Genomic DNA, 24,971 nt, shown 5'->3' on the forward strand with positions numbered 1-24,971 from the left:
TCTGATGGGCTAATAGACATCATTTGAGTCAATTGGAGGTGTACCTGTGGATGTATTTCAAGGCCTTCCTTCAAACTCAGTGCCTATTTGCTTGACATCATGGGAAAATCAAAAGAAATAAGCCAAGACCTCAGAAAAAAAATTCCTCCTTGGGAGCAATTTCCAAACTACTCCCTCCCTGTCTTATTTATATATATATATACACACACACACACACACACACACACACACACACACACACACACACACACACACACACACACACACACACACACACACACAGGGAGGGAGGATATATAGAGACCGGCGGGAGATATAGAGGACTGGGGGAGGGTAAGAGGACAGGGAGGAGGGATGGAACGATATTGGAATAAAGGACTGATTATAGTATCATAAGTTTCCTTTCCCTCCCTCCCTCCCTCTGTGTGTGTTGTGTTTAGAGACCACTGACACCCCTATCAGATCAGTCTACCTGAACAGAGCAATAGTCAATCAAGAGGCATCAACGCCGAAATAACTGATTAATATTATGAAATGTTATAGATGAAAGGAAACTAGTGTGGAAACCTACCAAAAAACAATTAGGCAACAACAAATTCAATCCCTTTTAGACAACTTCCTGGACATTATGTTTCACTGTAATAGTCACTGTAATAGTCAAGGTGTAAACTTGGCAGTCGAAAACCTAAGCAGTATATTTGACCTCTCCGCTTCCCTGTCAATTTTAAAAATGTCAAAAAAAATTAACAACAATGACAAATGGTTTGATGAAAAATGCAAAAACCTAAGAAATATATATTGAGATACCTGTCCATCCAAAAACATAGAGACCCAGAAAACATGTGCCTTCACTATGGTGAATAACTAAAACAATACAGAAATACACTACGGAAAAAGAAGGAACAGCACGTCAGAAATCAGCTCAATGTAATTGAAGAATCCATAGAATCTAACGTCTTCTGGGAAAATTGGAAAACACTAAACAAACAAACAACCGTTATCTATCCAATATTTGGATGTATGTGTAAAACACTTCTCCAATATTTATGTCCCTTTAACCTCTCTAGGGTAGGGGGCAGCATTTGGAATTTTGGATGAAAAGCATGCCCAAATTAAACCACCTGCTACTTCGGCCCAGAAGATATGATATGCATATAACTGATAGATTTGGATAGAAATCACTCAAGTTTCCAAAACTGTTAAAATAGTGTCTGTCAGTATAACAGAACTGATTTGTCCCTCGAAAACCTGAGAAAAATCCATTCAGGAAATATATATATATATATTTTCGGGTTTTGTAGTTTTCTATTCAATGCCATTACAGTATCCATTGACTTAGGACTCAAATGGCAGTTCCTATGCCTTCCACTAGATGTCAACAGTCTTTAGAAATTGTTTCAGGCGTGTATTCTTATAAATGAGGGAGAAAGACCAGTCTGAATGAGTGGACCCTGCCCTGTCACGGCTTTTTCATGCGCGCGACTGAGAGTGCATTTCTTGTTTACCTTTTATATTGACAACGTTATTGTCCGGTTGAAATATTAGAGATAATTTAGGCTAAAAACAACCTGAGGATTGAATATAAACATTGTTTGACATGTTTCTATGAACTTTACGGATACAATTTGGATTTTTTTTGTCTGCCTGTTTTGACTGCGTTTGAGCCTGTGGATTACTGAAGAAAACGCGCAAACAAAAGAGGTTTTTGGATATAAAGAGACTTTATCAAACAAAAGGAACATTTATTAAGTAAATGAATGTCTTCTGAGTGCCACCATATGAAGATCATCAAAGGTAAGGGATTCATTTTATCTCTTTCTGAGTTTTGTAACGCTTCTGCTTGGCTGGTTACTGTTTGCAATAATTTGTCAACTGGGCTATGTTCTGGGCTAGGTATGTTCTGAGCTAGGTATGCTTTCGCCGAAAAGCATTTTATAAATATGACGCAGTGGTTGTATTAACAAGAAGTTGATCTTTAAACCTATGTAAATATGTTTAGTTTTCTGAATTTTTATAATGAGCATTTCTGTATTTGAATTTGGCGCTCTGCAATCTCACTGGATGTTGGTCAGATGGGACGCCCACGTACCTTAGAGAACAAAAGAACAAACAGCACAAACATACACATGAAAAACATGATCAAATACAAATCTTAGAATCCACTATTAAGGACGACCAGAACACACTGGATTCCAGAACAAACCTGATTCCAGAACCCACTGGATTCCAGAACAAACCTGATTCCAGAACCCACTGGATTCTCAAAATACCATTGAATAAATTCCAGGACAAAATACAAACCCTCCAACTCAAAAAGGCCTGTGGGGTTGATGGTATCCTCAATGAAATGATCAAATATACAGACCACAAATTCCAATTGGCTTTACTTAAACTTTTTAACATCATCCTTAGCTCTAGCATCTTCCCCAATATTTGTAACCAAAGACTGATTCACCCCAATCCACAAAAGTGGAGATAAATTTGACCACAATAACTACCCCGTGGGACATGCATCAACAGTAACCTTGGGAAAATCCTCTGCATTATCATTAACAGCAGATTCGTACATTTCCTTATTGACAACAATGTACTGAGCAAATGTCAAATTGGCTTTTTACCAAATTACCGTACGACAGACCACGTATTCACCCTGCACACCCTAAATGACAAACAAACAAACCAAAACAAAGTCAGTCATGCTTTGTTGATTTCATAAAATCTTTTGACTCAATTTGGGTCTTGTAATACTAACGAGTCACATGACACCGGGGAGGGAAAATGGCTAATTGGGCCCAATTTGGACATTTTCACTAGGTGTGTACTCACTTTTGTTGCCAGTGGTTTAGACATTAATGGCTGTGTGAGTTATTTTGAGGGTACAGCAAATGTACACTGTTATACAAGCTGTACACTCACTACTTTACATTGTAGCAAAGTGTAATTTCTTCAGTGTTGTCACATGAAAAGATATACTCAAATATTTACAAAAATGTGAGGGGTGTACTCACTTTTGTGATATACTGTATATCAACAAATTAGCAAGGGCACTAGAACAGTCTGCAGCAACCGGCCTCACCCTACTAGAATCTGAAGTCAAATGTTATTATTATCTGGTGCTTCTGTCCCCAACCAAGGAGGGTCTACAGCAGCACCTATATCTTCTGTACAGATTCTGTCAGACCTGGGCCTTGACAGTAAATCTCGGTAAGACAAAAATAATGGTGTCCCCAAAAAAGGTCCAGTCGCCAGGACCTCAAATACAAATTACACCTAGACACTGTTGCCCTAGAGGTAACTTCCACAAAGCTGTGAACGATCTGAGAGTCAAGGCAAGAAGGGCATTCTACGCCATCAAAAGGAACATAAATTTCAACATACCAATTAGGATCTGGCTAAAAATACTTGAAAAAGTTATGGAGCCCATTGCCCTTTATGGCTGTGAGGTCTGGGGTCCGCTCACCAACCAAGCCTTCACAAAATGGGACAAACACCAAATTGAGAGACTGCATGCATAGTTCTGCAAAAAACAATCCTCTGTGTACAACATAAAACACCAAATAATGCATGCAGAGCAGAATTAGGCCGTTACCCACTAATTATCAAAATCCAGAAAAGAGCCGTTAAATTCTATAACCACCTAAAAGGAAGCGATTCCCAAACCTTCCACAACAAAGCCATCACCTACAGAGAGATGAACCTGGAGAAGAGTCCCCTAAGCAAGCTGGTCCTGGGGCTCTGTTCACAAACACAAAAACACCCCACAGAGCCCCAGGACAGCAGCACAAACTAGAATGCTATTTGTCCCTAAACAGAGAGTACACAGTGGCAGAATACCTGACCACTGTGACTGACCCAAATTTAAGGAAAGCTGACTATGTACAGACTCAGTGAGCTTAGCCTTGCTATTGAGAAAGGCCGTCGTAGGCAGACATGGCTCTCAAGAGAAGACGGGCTATGTGCACACTGCCCACAGAATGAGGTGGAAACTGAGCTGCACTTCCTAACCTCCTGTCCAACGTATGACCATATTAGAGAGACATATTTCCCTCAGATTACACGGATCCACAAAGAATTTGAAAACAAATCCAATTTTGATAAACTCCCATATCTACTGTGTGAAATACCACAGTGTGACATCACAGCAGCAAGATGTGTGACCTGTTGCCACGAGAAAAGGGCAACCAGTGAAGAACAAACACCATTGTAAACCAATCAAATGTATTTGTCACATACACATGGTTAGCAGATGTTAATGGTCACATGGTTAGCAGATGTTAATGCGAGTGTAGTGAAATGCTTGTGCTTCTAGTTCCGACCATGCAGTAATAACCAACGGGTAATCTAACCTAACAATTCCACAACTACTACCATATAGACACAAGTGTAAAGGGATAAAGAATATGTAAACAACCCATATTTGTTTGTTTTCCCTTTTGTACTTCAACTATTTTCACATTATGACATTTGAAATGTCTTTTAAAATGTGAATGTTTTTACTGTTAATTTTTTTCTCACCTTTCTTTATTATCTACTTCACTTGTTTCCAATAAAAGCCTTAAATTGAATTGAGAGAACGAGAGAGAGAGAGAGAGCGCTGTTAGGAACCTGTCATTACATTCGCAACGGGACGTCTCCCCTCGACTAGCACCAATCATCTCAGTGAGGGGGTTTGGTGTGTCTGTGTCTATGTGACTGAGAGACTGGCTGGGCAAATAGCCACGCTGCAATATCACAACATTTGACTGGAGCATAGTGCTTACAGGGAGTGATAACAGCACTTACCTCCCGAATGCAGCTGAATCACAGCATCCTTGTGGTTTTGATAATGGTGCCCATTTTATTACAATCTATTCTACTGTCTATGTGCTCTTTGGCGTGAGGGTTCCAAGTCGAGAGACGGACAGGGACAGAGACGGACGGAGACGGACAGAGACGAAGACTGACAGGGACAGGGACGGACAGGGACGGAGACGGACAGGGACGGACGGAGACGGACGGGGACGGAGACGGACGGGGACAGACGGAGACGGGCGGACATGGACAGATATGGACAGGGAGACGGGGTGAAAGTGATCCATTGTAACAGTGTGGTGTTTTATGTATAATTCCACATCTAGGATACCTCATTATTATTCTATATACACTACTGTTCAAAAGTTTGGGATCACTTAGAAATTACCTTGTTTTTCAAAGAAAAGCTCTTTTTTTTTGTCCATTAAAATAACATGAAATTGATCAGAAATGCAGTGTAGACATTGTTAATGTTGTAAATGACTATTGTAGCTGGAAATGGCAGATTTGTCTTTTTGTGGAATATCTACATAGGTGTACAGAGACCCATTATCAGCAACCATCACTCCTGTGTTCCAATGGCACGTTGTGTTAGCTAATCCAAGTTTATAATTTTAAAAGGCTAATTGATCATTAGAAAACCCTTTTGCAATTATGTTAGCACAGCTGAAAACTGTTGTTTCTGATTAAAGAAGAAATAAAACTGGCCTTCTTTAGACTAGTTGAGTATCCAGGTCGCAGTTGCAAATGAGAACTTGTTCTCAACTAGCCTACCTGGTTAAATAAAGGTGAAAAATCTGGAGCATCAGCATTTGTGGGTTCAATTACAGGCTCAAAATGGCCAGAAACAAAGACCTTTCTTCTGAAACTCGTCAGTCTATTCTTGTTCTGAGACATGAAGGATATTTATTCCATGCAAGAAATTGCCAAGTAACTTAAAATCTCGTACAACGCTCCCTTCACAGAACAGCACAAACTGGCTCTAACCAGAATAGAAAGAGGAGTGGGAGGCACAACTGAGCAAGAGGACAAGTACAGTAGAGTGTCTAGTTTGAGAAACAGACGCCTCATAAGTTCTCAACTGGCAGCTTCATTCAATAGTACCCGCAAAACACCAGTCTCAACGTCAACAGTGAAGAGGCGACTCCGAGATACAGGCCTTCTAGGCAGAGTTGCAAAGAAAAAGACATCTCAGACTGGCCAATAAAAAATAAAAGATTAAGACGGGCCAAAGAACACAGACACTGGACAGAGGAACTTCTGCATAGAAGGCCAGCATCCCGAAGCACCCAGTTTATAATTCCATATGTCTAGGATACGTTATGTTATAGTGTATTTCACTGTCCATCCTTTGTCTTCCATTCTCCATCCATCCGACACACACCTTCTATCCTAGACAACACACACCTTCTATCCTAGCCGACACACACCTTCTATCCTAGACAACACACACCTTCTATCCTAGCCAATACACACCTTCTATCCTAGACAATACACACCTTCGATCCTAGACAACACACACCTTCTATCCTAGCCAACACACACCTTCTATCCTAGACAACACACACCTTCTATCCTAGACAACACACACCTTCTATCCTAGACAACACACACCTTCTATCCTAGACAACACACACCTTCTATCCTAGACAACACACACCTTCTATCCTAGACAACACACACCTTCTATCCTAGACAACACACACCTTCTATCCTAGACAACACACACCTTCTATCCTAGACAACACACACCTTCTATCCTAGACAATACACACCTTCTATCCTAGCCGACACACACCTTCTATCCTAGACAACACACACCTTCTATCCTAGACAACACACACCTTCTATCCTAGCCGACACACACCTTCTATCCTAGCCAACACACACCTTCCATCCTAGACAACACACACCTTCTATCCTAGACAATACACACCTTCCATCCTAGCCAATACACAATCCTAGCCAACACACACCTTCCATCCTAGCCGACACACACCTTCCATCCTAGCCGACACACACCTTCTATCCTAGCCGACACACACCTTCCATCCTAGACACCTTCCACACACACCTTCTATCCTAGACAACACACACCTTCTATCCTAGCCAACACACACCTTCCATCCTAGCCAACACACACCTTCCATCCTAGCCAACACACACCTTCCATCCTAGACAACACACACCTTCTATCCTAGACAACACACACCTTCTATCCTAGACAACACACACCTTCTATCCTAGACAACACACACCTTCCATCCTAGACAACACACACCTTCTATCCTAGACAACACACACCTTCTATCCTAGACAACACACACCTTCTATCCTAGACAACACACACCTTCTATCCTAGACAACACACACCTTCTATCCTAGACAACACACACCTTCTATCCTAGACAACACACACCTTCTATCCTAGCCAATACACACCTTCTATCCTAGCCAACACACACCTTCTATCCTAGCCAATACAAACCTTCCATCCTAGCCAATACACACCTTCCATCCTAGCCAATACAAACCTTCCATCCTAGCCAACAGACACCTTCCATCCTAGCCAACACATAGACAGACAGTTCCATATGTAGGCTACGTTGTTATGTTATAGCCTATATTTGTGTAGTGCTCCTCCCCCCCCTCCTCTTCCCCCCTCCTCTCCGCTTCCTCCCCCTCTTAGACTGACCGCTAGCCAGAGTGTGTGAGAGAGTGTGTGTCCGTAGCAGCAGTCTGTCCTGGTCTTCCCTCACAGCTGCCACAGATTTAAGGCTCTGGAGGGGGGAAAAGGAAAATTCTCCTCCATTATGTCATCCTTTCTGGATAGATGATGTTACCACCTGATCAACTCTAGTCAAAACAACCAGCGTTAGCCCCTCCCTCGTTCTTCCAGCCCTCCCTCCCTCCATCATTCTTCCAGCCCTCCCTCCCTCCCTCCATCGTTCTTCCAGCCCTCCCTCCCTCCCTCCATCGTTCTTCCAGCCCTCCCTCCCTCCCTCCATCGTTCTTCCAGCCCTCCCTCCCTCCCTCCATCGTTCTTCCAGCCCTCCCTCCCTCCCTCCATCGTTCTTCCAGCCCTCCCTCCCTCCCTCCATCGTTCTTCCATTACTCCCTCCCTCCCTCCGTCGTTCTTCCATTACTCCCTCCCTCCCTCCGTCGTTCTTCCGATACTCCCTCCCTCCCTCCCTCCGTCGTTCTTCCGATACTCCCTCCCCCTCCCTCCCTCCGTCGTTCTTCCAGCCCTCCCTCCCTCCGTCGTTCTTCCGATACTCCCTCCCTCTCCCTCCCTCCGTCGTTCTTCCAGCCCTCCCTCCCTCCCTCCCTCTTCCAGCCCTCCCTCCTCCCTCCCTCTTCCAGCCCTCCCTCCCTCCCTCGTTCTTCCAGCCCTCCCTCCCTCCCTCGTTCTTCCAGCCCTCCCTCCCTCCCTCGTTCTTCCAGCCCTCCCTCCCTCCCTGTTCTTCCAGCCCTCCCTCCCTCCCTTGTTCTTCCAGCCCTCCCTCCCTCCCTCCCTCGTTCTTCCAGCCCTCCCTCCCTCCCTCGTTCTTCCAGCCCTCCCTCCCTCCCTTGTTCTTCCAGCCCTCCCTCCCTCCCTCGTTCTTCCAGCCCTCCCTCCCTCCCTCCCTCTTCCAGCCCTCCCTCCCTCCCTCCCTCTTCCAGCCCTCCCTCCCTCCCTCTTCCAGCCCTCCCTCTGTCGTTCGTCCATCCTCTTTGCTATCTATCTATCTATCCTTGGAGGTGTTCCACCACTCATAGAGCAATCTGTTCATAGTACATCTGACAGAGATACTTAGACACCCACCCAGCCAGACAGACTAAAAAAACGTGAACACACTGAAAAGGAAATTAATTCAGAGTCATGAGACTCATGTTCAATGGATAACAATCTACACGTCACGATTCATGCAAACAAGACAGCCTGCCAGCCAGTCATTCAAGGGCCTATTATTATCATCAGATAATATATTAATATAGCACTATAATAACATTATAAACCTGCTCTCTTCATCTGTCTCTGCTAAGACCTTCCAGTCAGATCTATTCACATTCCATACGCCGTTTAACCAATCGGGGGGGGGGGCGCTAGCTGCTGGTCTCTTAATGGTCAATCTGGCCCTGCAGTGGTTCTCTCTCAAATGCCAGGTCATGTTTGAGTTGACCTCTGTGGAGGAGACAGTCCCTCCCGCTCTCCTCCCTCTGTACCTCTGTGTGTGTGTGTGTGTGTGTGTGTGTGTGTGTGTGTGTGCGTGCGTGCGCACCTACTAGTGGTCAATGGGTCAGTCCTCCTCCAGTCCCTGTCGATACTCAGCTCTACTGTCCAGTCTGTCGCCATTGTTGCCAATTAAATGACGCTGACAGTATTTCTGGTAGAGAGACACTGCAGTTTACAGTCAGATAGGATGTGATATGACATAGTTATAATATGACTGTCTCCCCTCAGAACACTAGTTATAATATGACTGTCTCCCTGACTGTCTCCTCTCACAACACTAGTTATAATATGACTGTCTCCTCTCACAACACTAGTTATAATATGACTGTCTCCTCTCACAACACTAGTTATAATATGACTGTCTCCCCTCACAACACTAGTTATAATATGACTGTCTCCCCTCACAACACTAGTTATAATATGACTGTCTCCCCTCACAACACTAGTTATAATATGACTGTCTCCCTGACTGTCTCCCCTCAACACTAGTTATAATATGACTGTCTCCCTGACTGTCTCCCCTCACAACACTAGTTATAATATGACTGTCTCCCTGACTGTCTCCCCTCACAACACTAGTTATAATATGACTGGCTCCCTGACTGTCTCCTCTCACAACACTAGTTATAATATGACTGGCTCCCTGACTGTCTCCTCTCACAACACTAGTTATAATATGACTGGCTCCCTGACTGTCTCCTCTCACAACACTAGTTATAATATGACTGTCTCCCTGACTGTCTCCTCACATTATGTTGGTCAGACAGACCTGGGGTACGCTGGCCTTTACACCATCTCAGAGGAAAAACAAGGCTTTTGGACAGTAGGAGACACTTTGATCAATATGTTGTACTGAGCACACACACACACACACACACACCACCAACAGAGAAACCACTTGCTGATCAAACACACACACACACACCACCATCACCAATTCACCTGTCAAGCCCTACGATTAAACTCCAACATCCTCAGTCTGTTGACAGATTCTGACAGCTGTTGCCCTTGACAACAACACAATGAAAACACACACCAAGAAGAGTATATTAGTTAACCACTGTAATGTACAGACAACAACATATGTTGTTGTTGTTGTTGTTTGTTCTTAGTGGTTATTGTTGTTGACTGTTGTTGTTTCGACTCCTCCAGGTAAGGCCCTGACGTTCCTCCTCCTGCAACCCCCCAGCCCCAAGATGCCCCCCCACAGCACCATCCGCCGTACAGCCATAGACCTGATTGGTCGAGGCTTCACCGTGTGGGAGCCTTATATGGACGTGTCCGCTGTTCTCATGGGACTACTGGAGCTGTGTGCTGACGCAGAGAAACAGCTGGCCAAGTGAGTGGAGAGTACACACACACACACACACAGACACACACAGACACACACACAGACACACAGACACACAGACACACACAGACACACACAGACACACACACACACACAGACACACACACAGACACACACACACAGACACACAGACACGCACAGCACGCACAGACACACACAGACACACACACACACACACACACACAGACACACACACACACACAGACCCACACACACACAGACAGACACCACACACACACACAGACACACAGACACACACACACAGACGCACAGACGACACACACAGACGACACACACAGACACACACACACACACGACACACACAGACACACACACACACACACACACACACACAGAGACACACACACAAGTGCACCCCCTGGTCCACACCCTGGTCCACACCCTGGTCCACACCCTGGTCCACCCTGGTGCCTGCTTTTCTCCGTCTCCCTTCCAAGATGTCTGCCAGACAGACACCACACAGCAGGATGGGCTGCCTGCCTGCACAGCGTCTGACACACTGAATGATGAAACCACGGCTGTAATGTGATTGGGCAGCTTTAATATGATGTAATGATGTCTGCCTTGCTGGATGACAGGCAGAGAGGAGACCTTTCTGTGTAGAGTAGAACATATCTGTCTGATTGCCTAACCCCCCCCACACACACACACACACACACACACACACAACACCCTAACCTACCCCTCACAGCCCCCTAAACAGAGTTACCCCCCACAGCACACAGACAACCAATGAAACATACTACCAACATCAGATTATGCAATTAAGATGAAACCCTATCTTAACAAATTTGTTTTGAGTATAAATATGTCTGCCTTTTTTCGTGTTGCGTGTGCTAATACGGTTAGCCCAAAATGGCAGTCATTTTTCAGGGTTTATTAGCTAACGTAGAGAGAGGAGAAGAGAGAGACTGAGAGAGAGCACCAGGCGAGGCGACCCCATGGATGAAGGGGGGGAGAGGTAGGTAGGTAGAGAGAGGTAGGTAGGTAGGTAGAGAGAGGTAGGTAGGTAGGTAGAGAGATAGGTAGGTAGAGAGAGGTAGGTAGGTAGGTAGAGAGGTAGGTAGGTAGAGAGAGGTAGGTAGGTAGAGAGAGGTAGGTAGGTAGAGAGAGGTAGGTAGGTAGAGAGAGGTAGGTAGGTAGAGAGAGGTAGGTAGGTAGAGAGAGGTAGGTAGGTGAAGAGAGGTAGAGAGAGGAAGAGAGAGAGGAAGAGAGGTAGGTAGAGCGAGTAAGAGAGGTAGGTAGACACAGTAGAGCGAGTAAGAGGTACCCTATCTTAACAGAGATTTGTTTTAAGAGAGGTAGGTAGACAGAGTGAGAGAGGTAGGTAGAGAGAGGCAGACAGGTAGGTAGAGAGAGTGAGAGAGGTAGGTAGAGCAGAGAGTGAGAGAGGTACAGAGACAGAGAGAGGTACAGAGAGAGTGAGAGAGGTAGGTAGAGAGAGTGAGAGAGGTAGGTAGAGAGAGAGACAGAGGTAGGTAGAGAGGTGAGAGAGGTAGGTAGAGAGAGCAGAGAGGTACAGAGAGAGTGAGAGAGGTAGGTAGAGAGAGAGAGAGGTAGGTAGAGAGAGTGAGAGAGGTAGGTAGAGAGGTAGGTAGAGAGAGAGAGAGGTAGGTAGAGAGAGAGAGAGGTAGGTAGAGAGAGAGGTAGGTAGAGAGAGAGGTAGGTAGGCACAGAGAGAGAGAGGTAGGTAGAGAGAGAGGTAGGTAGAGAGAGAGGTAGGTAGAGAGAGAGAGAGAGAGGTAGGTACACAGGAGGTAGAGGTAGGTAGGTAGAGGTAGGTAGGTAGAGAGAGGTAGGTAGAGAGAGGTAGGTAGAGAGAGGTAGGTAGAGAGAGGAGGTAGAGAGAGGTAGGTAGTAGGACAGAGAGAGACACAGGTACAGAGAGAGAGAGAGAGGAGGTACACAGAGAGACACAGGTAGGAGAGAGAGGTAGGTAGGTACACAGAGAGAGGTAGGTAGAGAGAGAGACACAGAGAGAGAGAGGTAGAGAGAGAGGAGGAGAGAGAGAGAGAGAGAGAGGTAGGTAGGTAGAGAGAGGTAGGTAGGTAGGTAGAGGTAGGTAGGTAGAGAGAGGTAGGTAGGTAGAGAGAGGCAGGTAGGTAGAGGTAGGTAGGTAGAGAGAGGTAGGTAGAGAGAGAGAGAGGTAGAGAGAGAGAGAGAGAGGTAGGAGAGAGGTAGGTAGAGAGAGAGGTAGGTAGAGAGAGAGGTAGGTAGAGAGAGAGGTAGGTAGAGAGAGAGGTAGGTAGAGAGAGAGGTAGGTGGGAGAGAGAGGTAGGTAGAGAGGAGAGAGAGGTAGGTAGGAGAGAGAGAGAGGTAGGTAGGAGAGAGAGAGAGAGAGGTAGGTAGAGAGAGAGAGAGAGAGAGGAGGTGAGGCTGAGAGAGGTAGGCAGAGAGAGAGAGAGAGAGGAGGTAGAGATGAGAGAGGAGAGAGAGAGAGGTAGGTAGAGAGAGAGGTAGGTAGGTAGAGAGAGGTAGGTAGGTAGAGAGGTAGGTAGGTAGGTAGGAGAGGTAGGTAGAGAGAGAGAGAGAGGTAGGTAGAGAGAGAGAGAGAGGTAGGTAGAGAGAGAGAGAGAGAGAGGTAGGTAGAGAGAGAGAGAGAGAGGTAGGTAGAGAGAGAGAGAGAGAGAGAGAGAGAGGTAGGTAGGTAGAGAGAGAGGTAGGTAGGTAGAGAGAGGTAGGTAGGTAGAGAGAGGTAGGTAGGTAGGTAGAGAGAGGTAGGTAGAGAGAGAGAGAGGTAGAGAGAGAGGTAGAGAGAGAGAGAGGTAGGTAGAGAGAGAGAGGTAGGTAGAGAGAGAGGTAGGTAGAGAGAGGTAGGTAGAGAGAGAGGTAGGTAGAGAGAGAGGTAGGTAGAGAGAGAGGTAGGTAGAGAGAGAGGTAGGTAGAGAGAGAGAGGTAGGTAGAGAGAGAGAGGTAGGTAGAGAGAGAGGTAGGTAGAGAGAGAGAGGTAGGTAGAGAGAGGAGGTAGGTAGAGAGAGAGAGGTAGGTAGAGAGAGAGAGGTAGGTAGAGAGAGAGAGAGAGGTAGGTAGAGAGAGAGAGAGAGGAGGTAGGTAGAGAGAGAGAGAGAGAGGTAGGTAGAGAGAGGAGGTAGGTAGAGAGAGAGAGAGAGAGAGGTAGGTAGAGAGAGAGAGAGAGGTAGGTAGAGAGAGAGTGAGAGAGGTAGGTAGAGAGAGTGAGAGAGGTAGGTAGAGAGAGTGAGAGAGGTAGGTAGAGAGAGTGAGAGAGAGGTAGGTAGAGAGAGTGAGAGAGAGAGGTAGGTAGAGAGAGTGAGAGGTAGGTAGAGAGAGAGAGAGGTAGGTAGAGAGAGAGTGAGAGAGGTAGGTAGAGAGAGAGTGAGAGAGGTAGGTAGAGAGAGAGTGAGAGAGGTAGGTAGAGAGAGAGTTTGAGAGAGGTAGGTAGAGAGAGAGTGAGAGAGGTAGGTAGAGAGAGAGTAAGAGAGGTAGGTAGAGAGAGTAAGAGAGGTAGGTAGAGAGAGTAAGAGAGGTAGGTAGAGAGAGTAAGAGAGGTAGGTAGAGAGAGTAAGAGAGGTAGGTAGAGAGAGTAAGAGAGGTAGGTAGAGAGAGTAAGAGAGGTAGGTAGAGAGAGTAAGAGAGGTAGGTAGAGAGAGTAAGAGAGGTAGGTAGAGAGAGTAAGAGAGGTAGGTAGAGAGAGTGAGAGAGGTAGGTAGAGAGAGTGAGAGAGGTAGGTAGAGAGAGTGAGAGAGGTAGGTAGAGAGAGGTGAGGAGAGAGAGAGGTAGGTAGAGAGAGTGAGAGGTAGGTAGAGAGAGAGAGAGGTAGGTAGAGAGAGAGTGAGAGAGGTAGGTAGAGAGAGAGTTTGAGAGAGGTAGGTAGAGAGAGTGAGAGAGGTAGGTAGAGAGAGAGAGAGGTAGGTAGAGAGAGTGAGAGAGAGAGGTAGGTAGAGAGAGTGAGAGGTAGGTAGAGAGAGAGAGAGGTAGGTAGAGAGAGAGAGAGAGAGGTAGGTAGAGAGAGAGTGAGAGAGGTAGGTAGAGAGAGAGTGAGAGAGGTAGGTAGAGAGAGAGTGAGAGAGGTAGGTAGAGAGAGAGTTTGAGAGAGGTAGGTAGAGAGAGAGTAAGAGAGGTAGGTAGAGAGAGTAAGAGAGGGGGGTAGAGAGAGTAAGAGAGGTAGGTAGAGAGAGTAAGAGAGGTAGGTAGAGAGAGTAAGAGAGGTAGGTAGAGAGAGTAAGAGAGGTAGGTAGAGAGAGTAAGAGAGGTAGGTAGAGAGAGTGAGAGAGGTAGGTAGAGAGAGTAAGAGAGGTAGGTAGAGAGAGGGAGAGAGGTAGGTAGAGAGAGTGAGAGAGGTAGGTAGAGAGAGTGAGAGAGGTAGGTAGAGAGAGTGAGAGAGAGAGAGGTAGGTAGAGAGAGTGAGAGGTAGGTAGAGAGAGAGAGAGGTAGGTAGAGAGAGAGAGAGAGGTAGGTAGAGAGAGAGTTTGAGAGAGGTAGGTAGAGAGAGAGTGAGAGAGGTAGGTAGAGAGAGAGTGAGAGAGGTAGGTAGAGAGAGAGTCAGAGAGGTAGGTAGAGAGAGTAAGAGAGGTAGGTAGAGGTAGGTAGGTAGAGCGAGTAAGAGGTAGGTAGAGAGAGTAAGAGAGGTAGGTAGAGAGAGTGAGAGAGGTAGGTAGAGAGAGTGAGAGAGGTAGGTAGAGAGAGTGAGAGAGGTAGGTAGAGAGAGTGAGAGAGGTAGGTAGAGAGAGTGAGAGAGGTAGGTAGAGAGAGTGAGAGAGGTAGGTAGAGAGAGTGAGAGAGGTAGGTAGAGAGAGAGAGAGGTAGGTAGAGAGAGTGAGAGGTAGGTAGAGAGAGAGAGAGGTAGGTAGAGAGAGAGAGAGGTAGGTAGAGAGAGAGTGGTAGGTAGAGAGAGAGGTAGGTAGAGAGAGAGGTAGGTAGAGAGAGAGGTAGGTAGAGAGAGAGAGGTAGGTAGAGAGAGAGAGAGAGGTAGGTAGAGAGAGAGAGAGAGAGAGAGAGAGGTAGGTAGAGAGAGAGAGGTAGGTAGAGAGAGAGAGGGGTAGAGAGAGGTAGAGAGAGAGAGGTAGGTAGGTAGAGAGAGGTAGGTAGGTAGAGAGAGGTAGGTAGGTAGAGAGAGGTAGGTAGAGAGAGGGAGAGGTAGAGAGAGAGGTAGAGAGAGAGAGGTAGAGAGAGAGAGAGGTAGAGAGAGAGAGAGGTAGAGAGAGAGAGAGGTAGAGAGAGAGAGAGGTAGAGAGAGAGAGAGGTAGGTAGAGAGAGAGGTAGGTAGAGAGAGAGGTAGGTAGAGAGAGAGGTAGGTAGAGAGAGAGGGTAGAGAGAGAGAGAGGTAGGTAGAGTAGAGAGAGGTAGGTAGAGAGAGGTAAGAGAGAGAGGTAGGTAGAGAGAGAGGTAGGTAGAGAGAGAGGTAGGTAGAGAGAGAGGTAGGTAGAGAGAGAGGTAGGTAGAGAGAGAGGTAGGTAGAGAGAGAGAGGTAGGTAGAGAGAGAGGTAGGTAGAGAGAGAGGTAGGAGAGAGAGAGAGGTAGGTAGAGAGAGAGAGGTAGGTAGAGAGAGAGAGGTAGGTAGAGAGAGAGGTAGGTAGAGAGAGAGAGGTAGGTAGAGAGAGAGAGAGAGGTAGGTAGAGAGAGAGAGAGAGGTAGGTAGAGAGAGAGAGAGAGAGGTAGGTAGAGAGAGAGAGAGGTAGGTAGAGAGAGAGAGGTAGGTAGAGAGAGAGAGAGAGGTAGGTAGAGAGAGAGAGAGAGGTAGGTAGAGAGAGAGTGAGAGAGGTAGGTAGAGAGAGAGTGAGAGAGGTAGGTAGAGAGAGAGTTTGAGAGAGGTAGGTAGAGAGAGAGTAAGAGAGGTAGGTAGAGAGAGTAAGAGAGGTAGGTAGAGAGAGTAAGAGAGGTAGGTAGAGAGAGTAAGAGAGGTAGGTAGAGAGAGTAAGAGAGGTAGGTAGAGAGAGTAAGAGAGGTAGGTAGAGAGAGTAAGAGAGGTAGGTAGAGAGAGTAAGAGAGGTAGGTAGAGAGAGTAAGAGAGGTAGGTAGAGAGAGTGAGAGAGGTAGGTAGAGAGAGTGAGAGAGGTAGGTAGAGAGAGAGAGAGGTAGGTAGAGAGAGAGAGAGGTAGGTAGAGAGAGAGTGGTAGGTAGAGAGAGAGGTAGGTAGAGAGAGAGAGAGGTAGTGAGAGAGGTAGGTAGAGAGAGAGTGTTAGAGAGCGAGCCAGGGGACCCAATGAGAGAGAGGTCCTAGCCTTCCTCCTGTTGATGTGTTGGTGGGTGGTGGGACACAATGCAGATAGCCCGGTTAGCCAATGTGCGGGAGCACTGGTTGGTCGGGCCAATTGAACTTATAGTTAAAGTGACTATGCATATAAGATCAACAGAGAGTAGCAGCAGTGTAAAAGAGGGGTTGGGGGGGGGAACACACAATGCAAATAATTTGGGTAACCATTTGGTTGCCTGTTCAGGAGTCTTATGGCTTGGGGGTAAAAACCATTGAGAAGCCTTTTTGTCCAAGACTTGGTACTCCGGTACCGCTTGCCATGCGGTAGTAGAGAGAACAGTCTGTGGCCCTTTGACAATTTTTAGGGCCTTCCTCTGACACCGCCTGGTGTAGAAGTCCTGGATGGCAGGCAGCCATCTGTAGTGCCTTGCGGTCGGAGGCCGATTAATTGCCGTACCAGGCAGTGATGCAACCGGTCAGAATGCTCTCGATGTTGCAGCTGTAGAACCTCTTGAGGATCTGGGGACCCCATGCCAAATCTTTTTAGTTTCCTGATGGGGAATAGGCTTTGTCGTGCCCTCTTCATGACTGTCTTGGTGTGTTTGGACCATAGTTTGTTGTTGATGTGGACACCAAGGAACTTGAAGCTCTCAACCTGCTCCACTTCACCCACGTCGATGAGAATGGGGACGTGCTCGGTCCTCCTTTTCCTGTTGTCCACAATCATCTCCTTAGTCTTGGTTAAGTTGAGGGATAGGTTGTTATTCTGGCACCACACGGCCAGGTCTCTGACCTCCTCCCTATAGGCTGTCTTGTCGTTGTCACTGATCAGGCCTACCACTGTTGTGTCGTCTGCAAACTTAATGATGGTGTTGGAGTCGTACCTGACCATGCAGTCGTGGGTGAACAGGGAGTACAGGAGGGGACTGAGCACACACCCCTGAGGGGCTCCAGTGTTGAGGATCAGCGTGGCAGATGTGTTGCTACCTACCCTCACCACTTCGGGGCGGCCCGTCAGGAAGTCCAGGATCCAGTTGCAGAGGGAGGTGTTTAGTCCCAGGGTCCTTAGCTTAGTGAGGAGTTTGAGGGCACTATGGTGTTGAACGCTGAGCTGTAGTCAATGAACAGCATTCTCACATAAGTGTTCCTTTTGTCCAGGTGGGAAAGGGCAGGGTGCAATAGAGATCACATCATCTGTGGATGTGTAAGGGTGGTATGCAAATTGGAGTGAGTCTCGGGTTTCTGGGATAATGGTTTTGATGTGAGCCATTACCAGCCTTACAAAGCACTTCATGGCTGCGGACGTGAGTGCCACGTGTCTGTAGTTATTTAGGCAGGTTGCCTTTGTGTTCTTGGGCACAGGGACTGTGGTGGTCTGCTTGAAACATGTTGGTACTACAGACCCAATCAGGGACATGTTGAAAATGTCAGTGAAGACACCTGCCAGTTGGTCAGCACATCCTGGTAATCCATCTAGCCCCGCAGCCTTGTGTATGTTGACCTCCGTCGGCTACGGAGAGATTGATCACACAGTCGTCCGGAACAGCTGATGCTCTCATGCATGCCTCAGTGTTGCTTGCCTCGAAGCGAGCATAGAATTGATTTAGCTCGTCTGCTAGGCTTGTGTCAGTCGTGTCACTGGGCAGCTCGTGGCTGTGCTTTCCCTTGTAGACTGTAATAGTTTGCAAGCCCTACCACATCCGATGAGCATCGGAGCCGGTGTAGTAGGATTCGATCTTAGCCCTGTATTGACGCTTTGCCTGTTTGTTGGTTCGTCGCAGGGCATAGCAGGATTTCTTGTAAGCTTCCGGGTTAGAGTCCAGCTCCTTGAAAGCGGCAGCTCTGCCCTTTAGCTCAGTGCGAATGTTGCATGTAGGCTTAGTCTCTCCCCTGAAGGAAGTTACCACTAGTCTAGCTGATATCTCCCTGTCTCTCCCTGTGTCTCTCTCTCCCTGTCTCTCTCTCTCTCCCTGTCTCTCTCTCTCTCCCTGTTTCTCTCTCTCCCCGTGTCTCTCTCTCTCCCTGTGTCTCTCTCTCTCTCTCTCCCTGCTGTCTCTCTCGCTGTGTCTCTCTCTCTCCCTGTGTCTCTCTCTCTCTCTCCCTGTTTCTCTCTCTCCCCGTGTCTCTCTCTCTCCCTGTGTCTCTCTCTCTCCCCGTGTCTCTCTCTCTCCCTGTGTCTCTCTCTCTCTCCCTGTGTCTCTCTCTCTCTCTCTCTCTCCTGTCGCTCTCTCTCTCTCTCTCTCCCTCGCTGTCTCTCTCGCTCTCTCTCTCGCTGTGTCTCGCTCTCTCTCGCTGTGTCTCTCTCACTCGCTGTGTCTCTCTCTCGCTGTGTCTCTCACTCGCTGTGTCTCTCACTCGCTGTGTCTCTCTCTCGCTGTGTCTCTCTCTCGCTGTGTCTCTCTCACTCGCTGTGTCTCTCTCTCGCTGTCTCTCTCTCTCGCTGTCTCTCTCTCGCTGTGTCTCTCTCTCTCGCTGTCTCTCTCTCTCGCTGTCTCTCTCTCTCGCTGTGTCTCTCTCTCTCTCACTGTCTCTCTCTCTCTCGCTGTGTCTCTCTCTCACTCGCTGTGTCTCTCTCTCTCTCTCTCTCGCTGTGTCTCTCTCTCTCTCACTGTGTCTCTCTCTCGCTGTGTCTCTCTCTCGCTGTGTCTCTCTCTCGCTGTCTCTCTCTCTCGCTGTCTCTCTCTCTCGCTGTGTCTCTCTCTCACTCTCTCACTGTGTCTCTCTCTCTCTCGCTGTGTCTCTCTCTCTCTCTCACTGTCTCTCTCGCCTGTGTTTCTCTTTCTCTCTCTCTCGCGCGGTGTCTCTCTCTCTCGCGCGGTGTCTCTCTCTCTCGCGCGGTGTCTCTCTCTCTCGCGCGGTGTCTCTCTCTCTCGCGCGGTGTCTCTCTCTCTCGCGCGGTGTCTCTCTCTCTCGCGCGGTGTCTCTCTCTCTCGCGCGGTGTCTCTCTCTCTCGCGCGGTGTCTCTCTCTCGCGCGCGGTGTCTCTCTCTCGCGCGCGGTGTCTCTCTCTCTGTCTGTGTGTGTGTGTGTTGTCTTCTCTCTCTTGCCATAAAGATGCCTGATGTTCAAGCATTGCTCAAGGTCTTTTGCATTCCTGTCACACACTGGCTCACCTCTGGGGAGAAAGGAGATGGGCATTTAGAGAAATGGAGAGAAAAGCTGATTTTCATATTTGCTGTAGAGTCCATAGGAAAACCACTGAGGAGTCAAGTTGAGGAGGGATTGAAGAGTCAGGTTGAGGAGGGATTTGAGGAGTTGTGTTGAGGAGGGATTTGAGGAGTCGTGTTGAGGAGGGATTTGAGGAGTCAGGTTGAGGAGGGATTTGAGGAGTCGGGTTGAGGAGGGATTTGAGGAGTCGGGTTGAGGAGGGATTGAGGAGTCAGGTTGAGGAGGGATTGAAGAGTCAGGTTGAGGAGGGATGGAAGAGTCAGGTTGAGGAGGGATGGAAGAGTCAGGTTGGAGAGGGACTGAGGAGTCAGGTTGAGGAGGGACTGAGGAGTCAGGTTGAGGAGGGACTGAGGAGTCAGGTTGAGGAGGGACTGAGGAGTCTGGTTGAGGAGGGACTGAGGAGTCTGGTTGAGGAGGGACTGAGGAGTCTGGTTGAGGAGGGACTGAGGAGTGGTTGAGGAGGGACTGAGGAGTCTGGTTGAGGAGGGACTGAGGAGTCTGGTTGAGGAGGGACTGAGGAGTCTGGTTGAGGAGGGACTGAGGAGTCTGGTTGAGGAGGGACTGAGGAGTCTGGTTGAGGAGGGACTGAGGAGTCTGGTTGAGGAGGGACTGAGGAGTCTGGTTGAGGAGGGACTGAGGAGTCTGGTTGAGGAGGGACTGAGGAGTCTGGTTGAGGAGGGACTGAGGAGTCTGGTTGAGGAGGGACTGAGGAGTCTGGTTGAGGAGGGACTGAGGAGTCTGGTTGAGGAGGGACTGAGGAGTCGGGTTGAGGAGGGACTGAGGAGCCAGGTTCATGAGGGGAGTTGTGAAGCCGGTCTAGACAGACACAGTTACAGACAAACACCTTTGTGCTGCGTTACAGAGAGAGTTGTCTTTGTCTCAGTAGTACGACACCACCCCTTGTGACCCTAACAAAACCGCCATCTCCCTTCTTCTCTCACCCGTTCTGCCTCTGTGTGGAGGTGGTGACATTTTTTTACATTTTAATTTCACCTTTATTTAACCAGGTAGGCTAGTTGAGAACACGTTCTCATTTACAACTGCTACCTGGCGACCTTTGCTTGATACAGTATATATAATGCTGTATGTGTTATCATCTATTTGTTAACAAGTGGAGTATTTAGCTCCTTACGGTACTGTACCCTCCCTCCTCTGTATAGAAGATGGGCTGGCTGGGCTCTTACCGTAACGCCTCCCTCCCTCCTCTGTATAGAAGATGGGCTGGCTGGGCTCTTACCGTAACGCCTCCCTCCCTCCTCTGTATAGAAGATGGGCTGGCTGGGCTCTTACCGTAACGCCTCCCTCCCTCCTCTGTATAGAAGATGGGCTGGCTGGGCTCTTACCGTAATGCCTCCCTCCCTCCTCTGTATAGAAGATGGGCTGGCTGGGCTCTTACAGTAACGCCTCCCTCCCTCCTCTGTATAGAAGATGGGCTGGCTGGGCTCTTACCGTAACGCCTCCCTCCCTCCTCTCTATAGAAGATGGGCTGGCTGGGCTCTTACCGTAACGCCTCCCTCCCTCCTCAGTATAGAAGATGGGCTGGGGGCTGGCTGAGCTTTTACTGTAATGCCTCCCTCCTCTGTACAGAAGATGGGCTGGCTGGGCTCTTACCGTAACGCCTCCCTCCCTCCTCAGTATAGAAGATGGGCTGGGGGCTGGCTGAGCTTTTACTGTAATGCCTCCCTCCTCTGTATAGAAGATGGGCTGGCTGGGCTCTTACCGTAACACCTCCCTCCCTCCTCTGTATTGAAGATGGGCTGGCTGGGCTTTTACTGTAATGCCTCCCTCCCTCCTCTGTATAGAAGATGGGCTGGCTGGGCTCTTACCGTAACGCCTCCCTCCTCTCTATAGAAGATGGGCTGGCTGGGCTCTTACCGTAACGCCTCCCTCCCTCCTCTGTATAGAACATGGGCTGGCTGGGCTCTTACCGTAACGCCTCCCTCCCTCCTCTGTATAGAAGATGGGCTGGCTGGGCTCTTACCATTATGCCTCCCTCCCTCTTCTGTATAGAAGATGGGCTGGCTGGGCTCTTACCGTAATGCCTCCCTCCCTCCTCTGTATAGAAGATGGGCTGGCTGGGCTCTTACCATTATGCCTCCCTCCCTCTGTATAGAACATGGGCTGGCTGGGCTCTTACCGTAACGCCTCCCTCCCTCCTCTGTATAGAAGATGGGCTGGCTGGGCTCTTACCATTATGCCTCCCTCCCTCTGTATAGAACATGGGCTGGCTGGGCTCTTACCGTAACGCCTCCCTCCCTCCTCTGTATAGAAGATGGGCTGGCTGGGCTCTTACCATAACGCCTCCCTCCTCTGTATAGAAGATGGGCTGGCTGGGCTCTTACCATTATGCCTCCCTCCCTCTGTATAGAAGATGGGCTGGCTGGGCTCTTACTGTAACGCCTCCCTCGGTACTGTACGGGAGCTGGGCTTCTGTCTTGGGAAATACATTACAAAGTCATTGATCAGGTATTGGCAGGAGGATCGGCCTGATGTTGACGGAGACACTGAGTCCGTCTGTCTGTCTGTTCATTTACAACCAATACGCTGATACATCGGGGTGTGTGTGTCTATGTCCTGCCTCTCCTACTGTTACTATGGCATTTAGCCGAGTGGTGAAGAGCATTCTGCCAGTAACTGAAGTGTCTCTCGTTCGAATCCCCGAGCCGGCAAGGTGTAAAACTCAGCGGTTCTGCCCTTGAGCAAAGGCAATTAACCTTGAACAACAACTGCCCCCCTGGTGCTGATGACATGGATTAAGGGAGCGCCGCCCCCCCAACACACCTCTGATTCAGGGGGTTTGGGTTGGTAAGACACATTTCAGTTGAATGCAACTGACTAGGTTGCATCCCCCTTTCCTTTCCTACATAGCGGCAATTCAAAAACCACACAAAATAACATCTATCAATTTAGACACAGATTTTATTTGCACATTGGATACTTTTGCTATATATCTCAAAATGATGATTGAGTTGTTCAAATTCAATACAATCCAGATTACTTCTTTGATTATATAAACGTATATAATATACACTACCAGGCAAAAGTTTGGACACAACTACTCATTCAAGGGTTTTTATTTATCTGTACTATTTTCTACATTGTACAATAATAGTGAAGACATCAAAACTATGAAGTAACACATGTGGAATCATGAAATAACTCAAAGTATTTTGTTTTTATATTTTAGTTTCTTCAAAGTTTTGCCTTGATGACAGATTTGCACAGTCTTGGCGTTCTCTCAACGAATTAAATCACTGACAAGTGTCACCAGCGAAGCAACATCCAACCTCCTCCTCCATGCTTCACGGTGGGAACCACACACCTCCTCCTCCATGCTTCACGGTGGGAACCACACACCTCCTCCTCCATGCTTCACGGTGGGAACCACACACCTCCTCCTCCATGCTTCACGGTGGGAACCGCACACCTCCTCCTCCATGCTTCACGGTGGGAACCACACACCTCCTCCTCCATGCTTCACGGTGGCAACCACACTTGCGGAGATCATCCGGTCACTTACTCTGCGTCTCACAAAGACACGGCGGTTGGAACCAAAAGTTTCAAATGTGGACTCATCCAGAGCAAAGGACCAATTTCCACCAGTCTAATGTCCATTGCTCGTGTTTCTTGGCCCAAGCAAGTCTCTTCTTCTTATTGGTGTCCTGTAGTAGTGGTTTCTTTGCAGCAATTCGACCATGAAGGCCTGATTCAATCAGTCTCCTCTGAACAGATGATGTTGAGATGTTTCTGTTTCTTGAACTCTGTGAAGCATTTATTTGGGCTGTAATTTGAGGCTGGTAACTCTAATGAACTGATCCTCTGCAGCAGAGGTAACTCTGGGTCTTCCTTTCCTGTGGCGGTCCTCATGACAGACAGTTAACTCTAATGAACTTATCCTCTGCAGCAGAGGTAACTCTGGGTCTTCCTTTCCTGTGGCGGTCCTCATGACAGACAGTTAACTCTAATGAACTTATCCTCTGCAGCAGAGGTAACTCTGGGTCTTCCTTTCCTGTGGCGGTCCTCATGAGAGCCAGTTTCATCATAGTGCTTGATGGTTTTTGCGACTGCACTTGAAGAAAGTTCTTGAAATGTTCCATATTGAGTTGACCTTCATGTCTTACAGTAATGATGGACTGTCATTTCTCTTTGCTTATTTGAGCTGTTCTTGCCATAATATGGACTTGGTCTTTTACCAAATAGGGCTATCTTCTGTATACCAACCCTAAATTGTCACGACACAACTGATTGGCTCAAATGCAATAAGAAGGAAAGAAATTCCATAAATGTACTTTTAAGAAGTCACACCTGTTAATTGAAATGCATTCCAGGTGACTCCCACATAAAGCTGGTTGAGACAATGCCAAGAGTGTGCAAAGATGTCAAGGCAAAAAGGTAGCTACGTTGAAGAAACTAAAATATAAATATACTTCTTTGGTTACTTCATGATTCCAAATGTGTTACTTAATAGTTTTGATGTCATCACTGTTATTCTACGATGTAGAAAATTGTAAAAAATTAAGAAAAATCCTGGAATGAGGCGTGTCCAAACTTTTCACTGGTTCTGTAAATCAACCTATCAGGTGTTTAATTATTATTTGAGCAGCCATATAGGTACACCTTACAGTGTGTGTAGTTATTGTATGTTTTGCTGTAGTCATGAAGCCAGCCTCCATGATGCTTTGTCCTGCTACCTCTCTAGTCTAATTATCTGGCCTGAATACATCGACACCCATCAGGCTGGGCTGGAATGGGCTGGTCAGGGATGGGCTGGGCAGGAATGGGCTGGGCAGGTCAGGGCTGGTCAGGAATGGGCTGGGCAGGGCAGGAATGGGCTGGTCAGGAATGGGCTGGGCAGGGCAGGGCAGGAATGTGCTGGTCAGGGCTGGGCAGGAATGGGCTGGGCAGGGATGGGCTGGGCAGGAATGGGCTCTGCAGGTCAGGGATGGGCAGGAATGGGCTGGTCAGGAATGGGCTGGGCAGGTCAGGGATGGGCAGGGCAGGAATGGGCTGGGCAGGTTAGGGCTGGTCAGGGATGGTTAGGGATGGTCAGGGCTGGTTAGTGCTGTTTAGTGCTGGGCAGGGATGGGCTGGTTAGGGCTGGTCAAGGATGGTTAGGGCTGGTCAGGGAAGGTTAGGGATGGTCAGGGCTGGTTAGGGATGGTCAGGGCTGGTCAGGGATGGTTAGGGATGGTCAGGTCAGGTTAGGGATGGTCAGGGATTGCACATTAATTTCCTATTCTAAAACACAAGTATAGGTGGCACTGTGGTTAAGCC

The 24,971-nt window shown here is 47.9% G+C and overlaps 1 protein-coding gene across 3 annotated transcripts in view; it reads left to right on the plus strand.

The window, feature by feature from the left end:
• The window catches only part of LOC112219891 (WD repeat-containing protein 7), a 352,753-nt gene that overhangs the window by 276,790 nt on the left and 50,992 nt on the right, over positions 1-24,971 (plus strand). For all 3 annotated transcript variants that reach the window (XM_042302729.1, XM_042302730.1, XM_042302731.1), the window contains one exon: positions 10,160-10,346. In XM_042302729.1, coding sequence (XP_042158663.1) covers positions 10,160-10,346 — 187 coding nt within the window. The remainder of the gene's footprint in view (positions 1-10,159; positions 10,347-24,971) is intronic.

Source organism: Oncorhynchus tshawytscha, linkage group LG20 (assembly GCF_018296145.1).
Source record: "Oncorhynchus tshawytscha isolate Ot180627B linkage group LG20, Otsh_v2.0, whole genome shotgun sequence".
In the NCBI taxonomy this organism is placed as follows: Eukaryota; Metazoa; Chordata; class Actinopteri; order Salmoniformes; family Salmonidae; genus Oncorhynchus; species Oncorhynchus tshawytscha.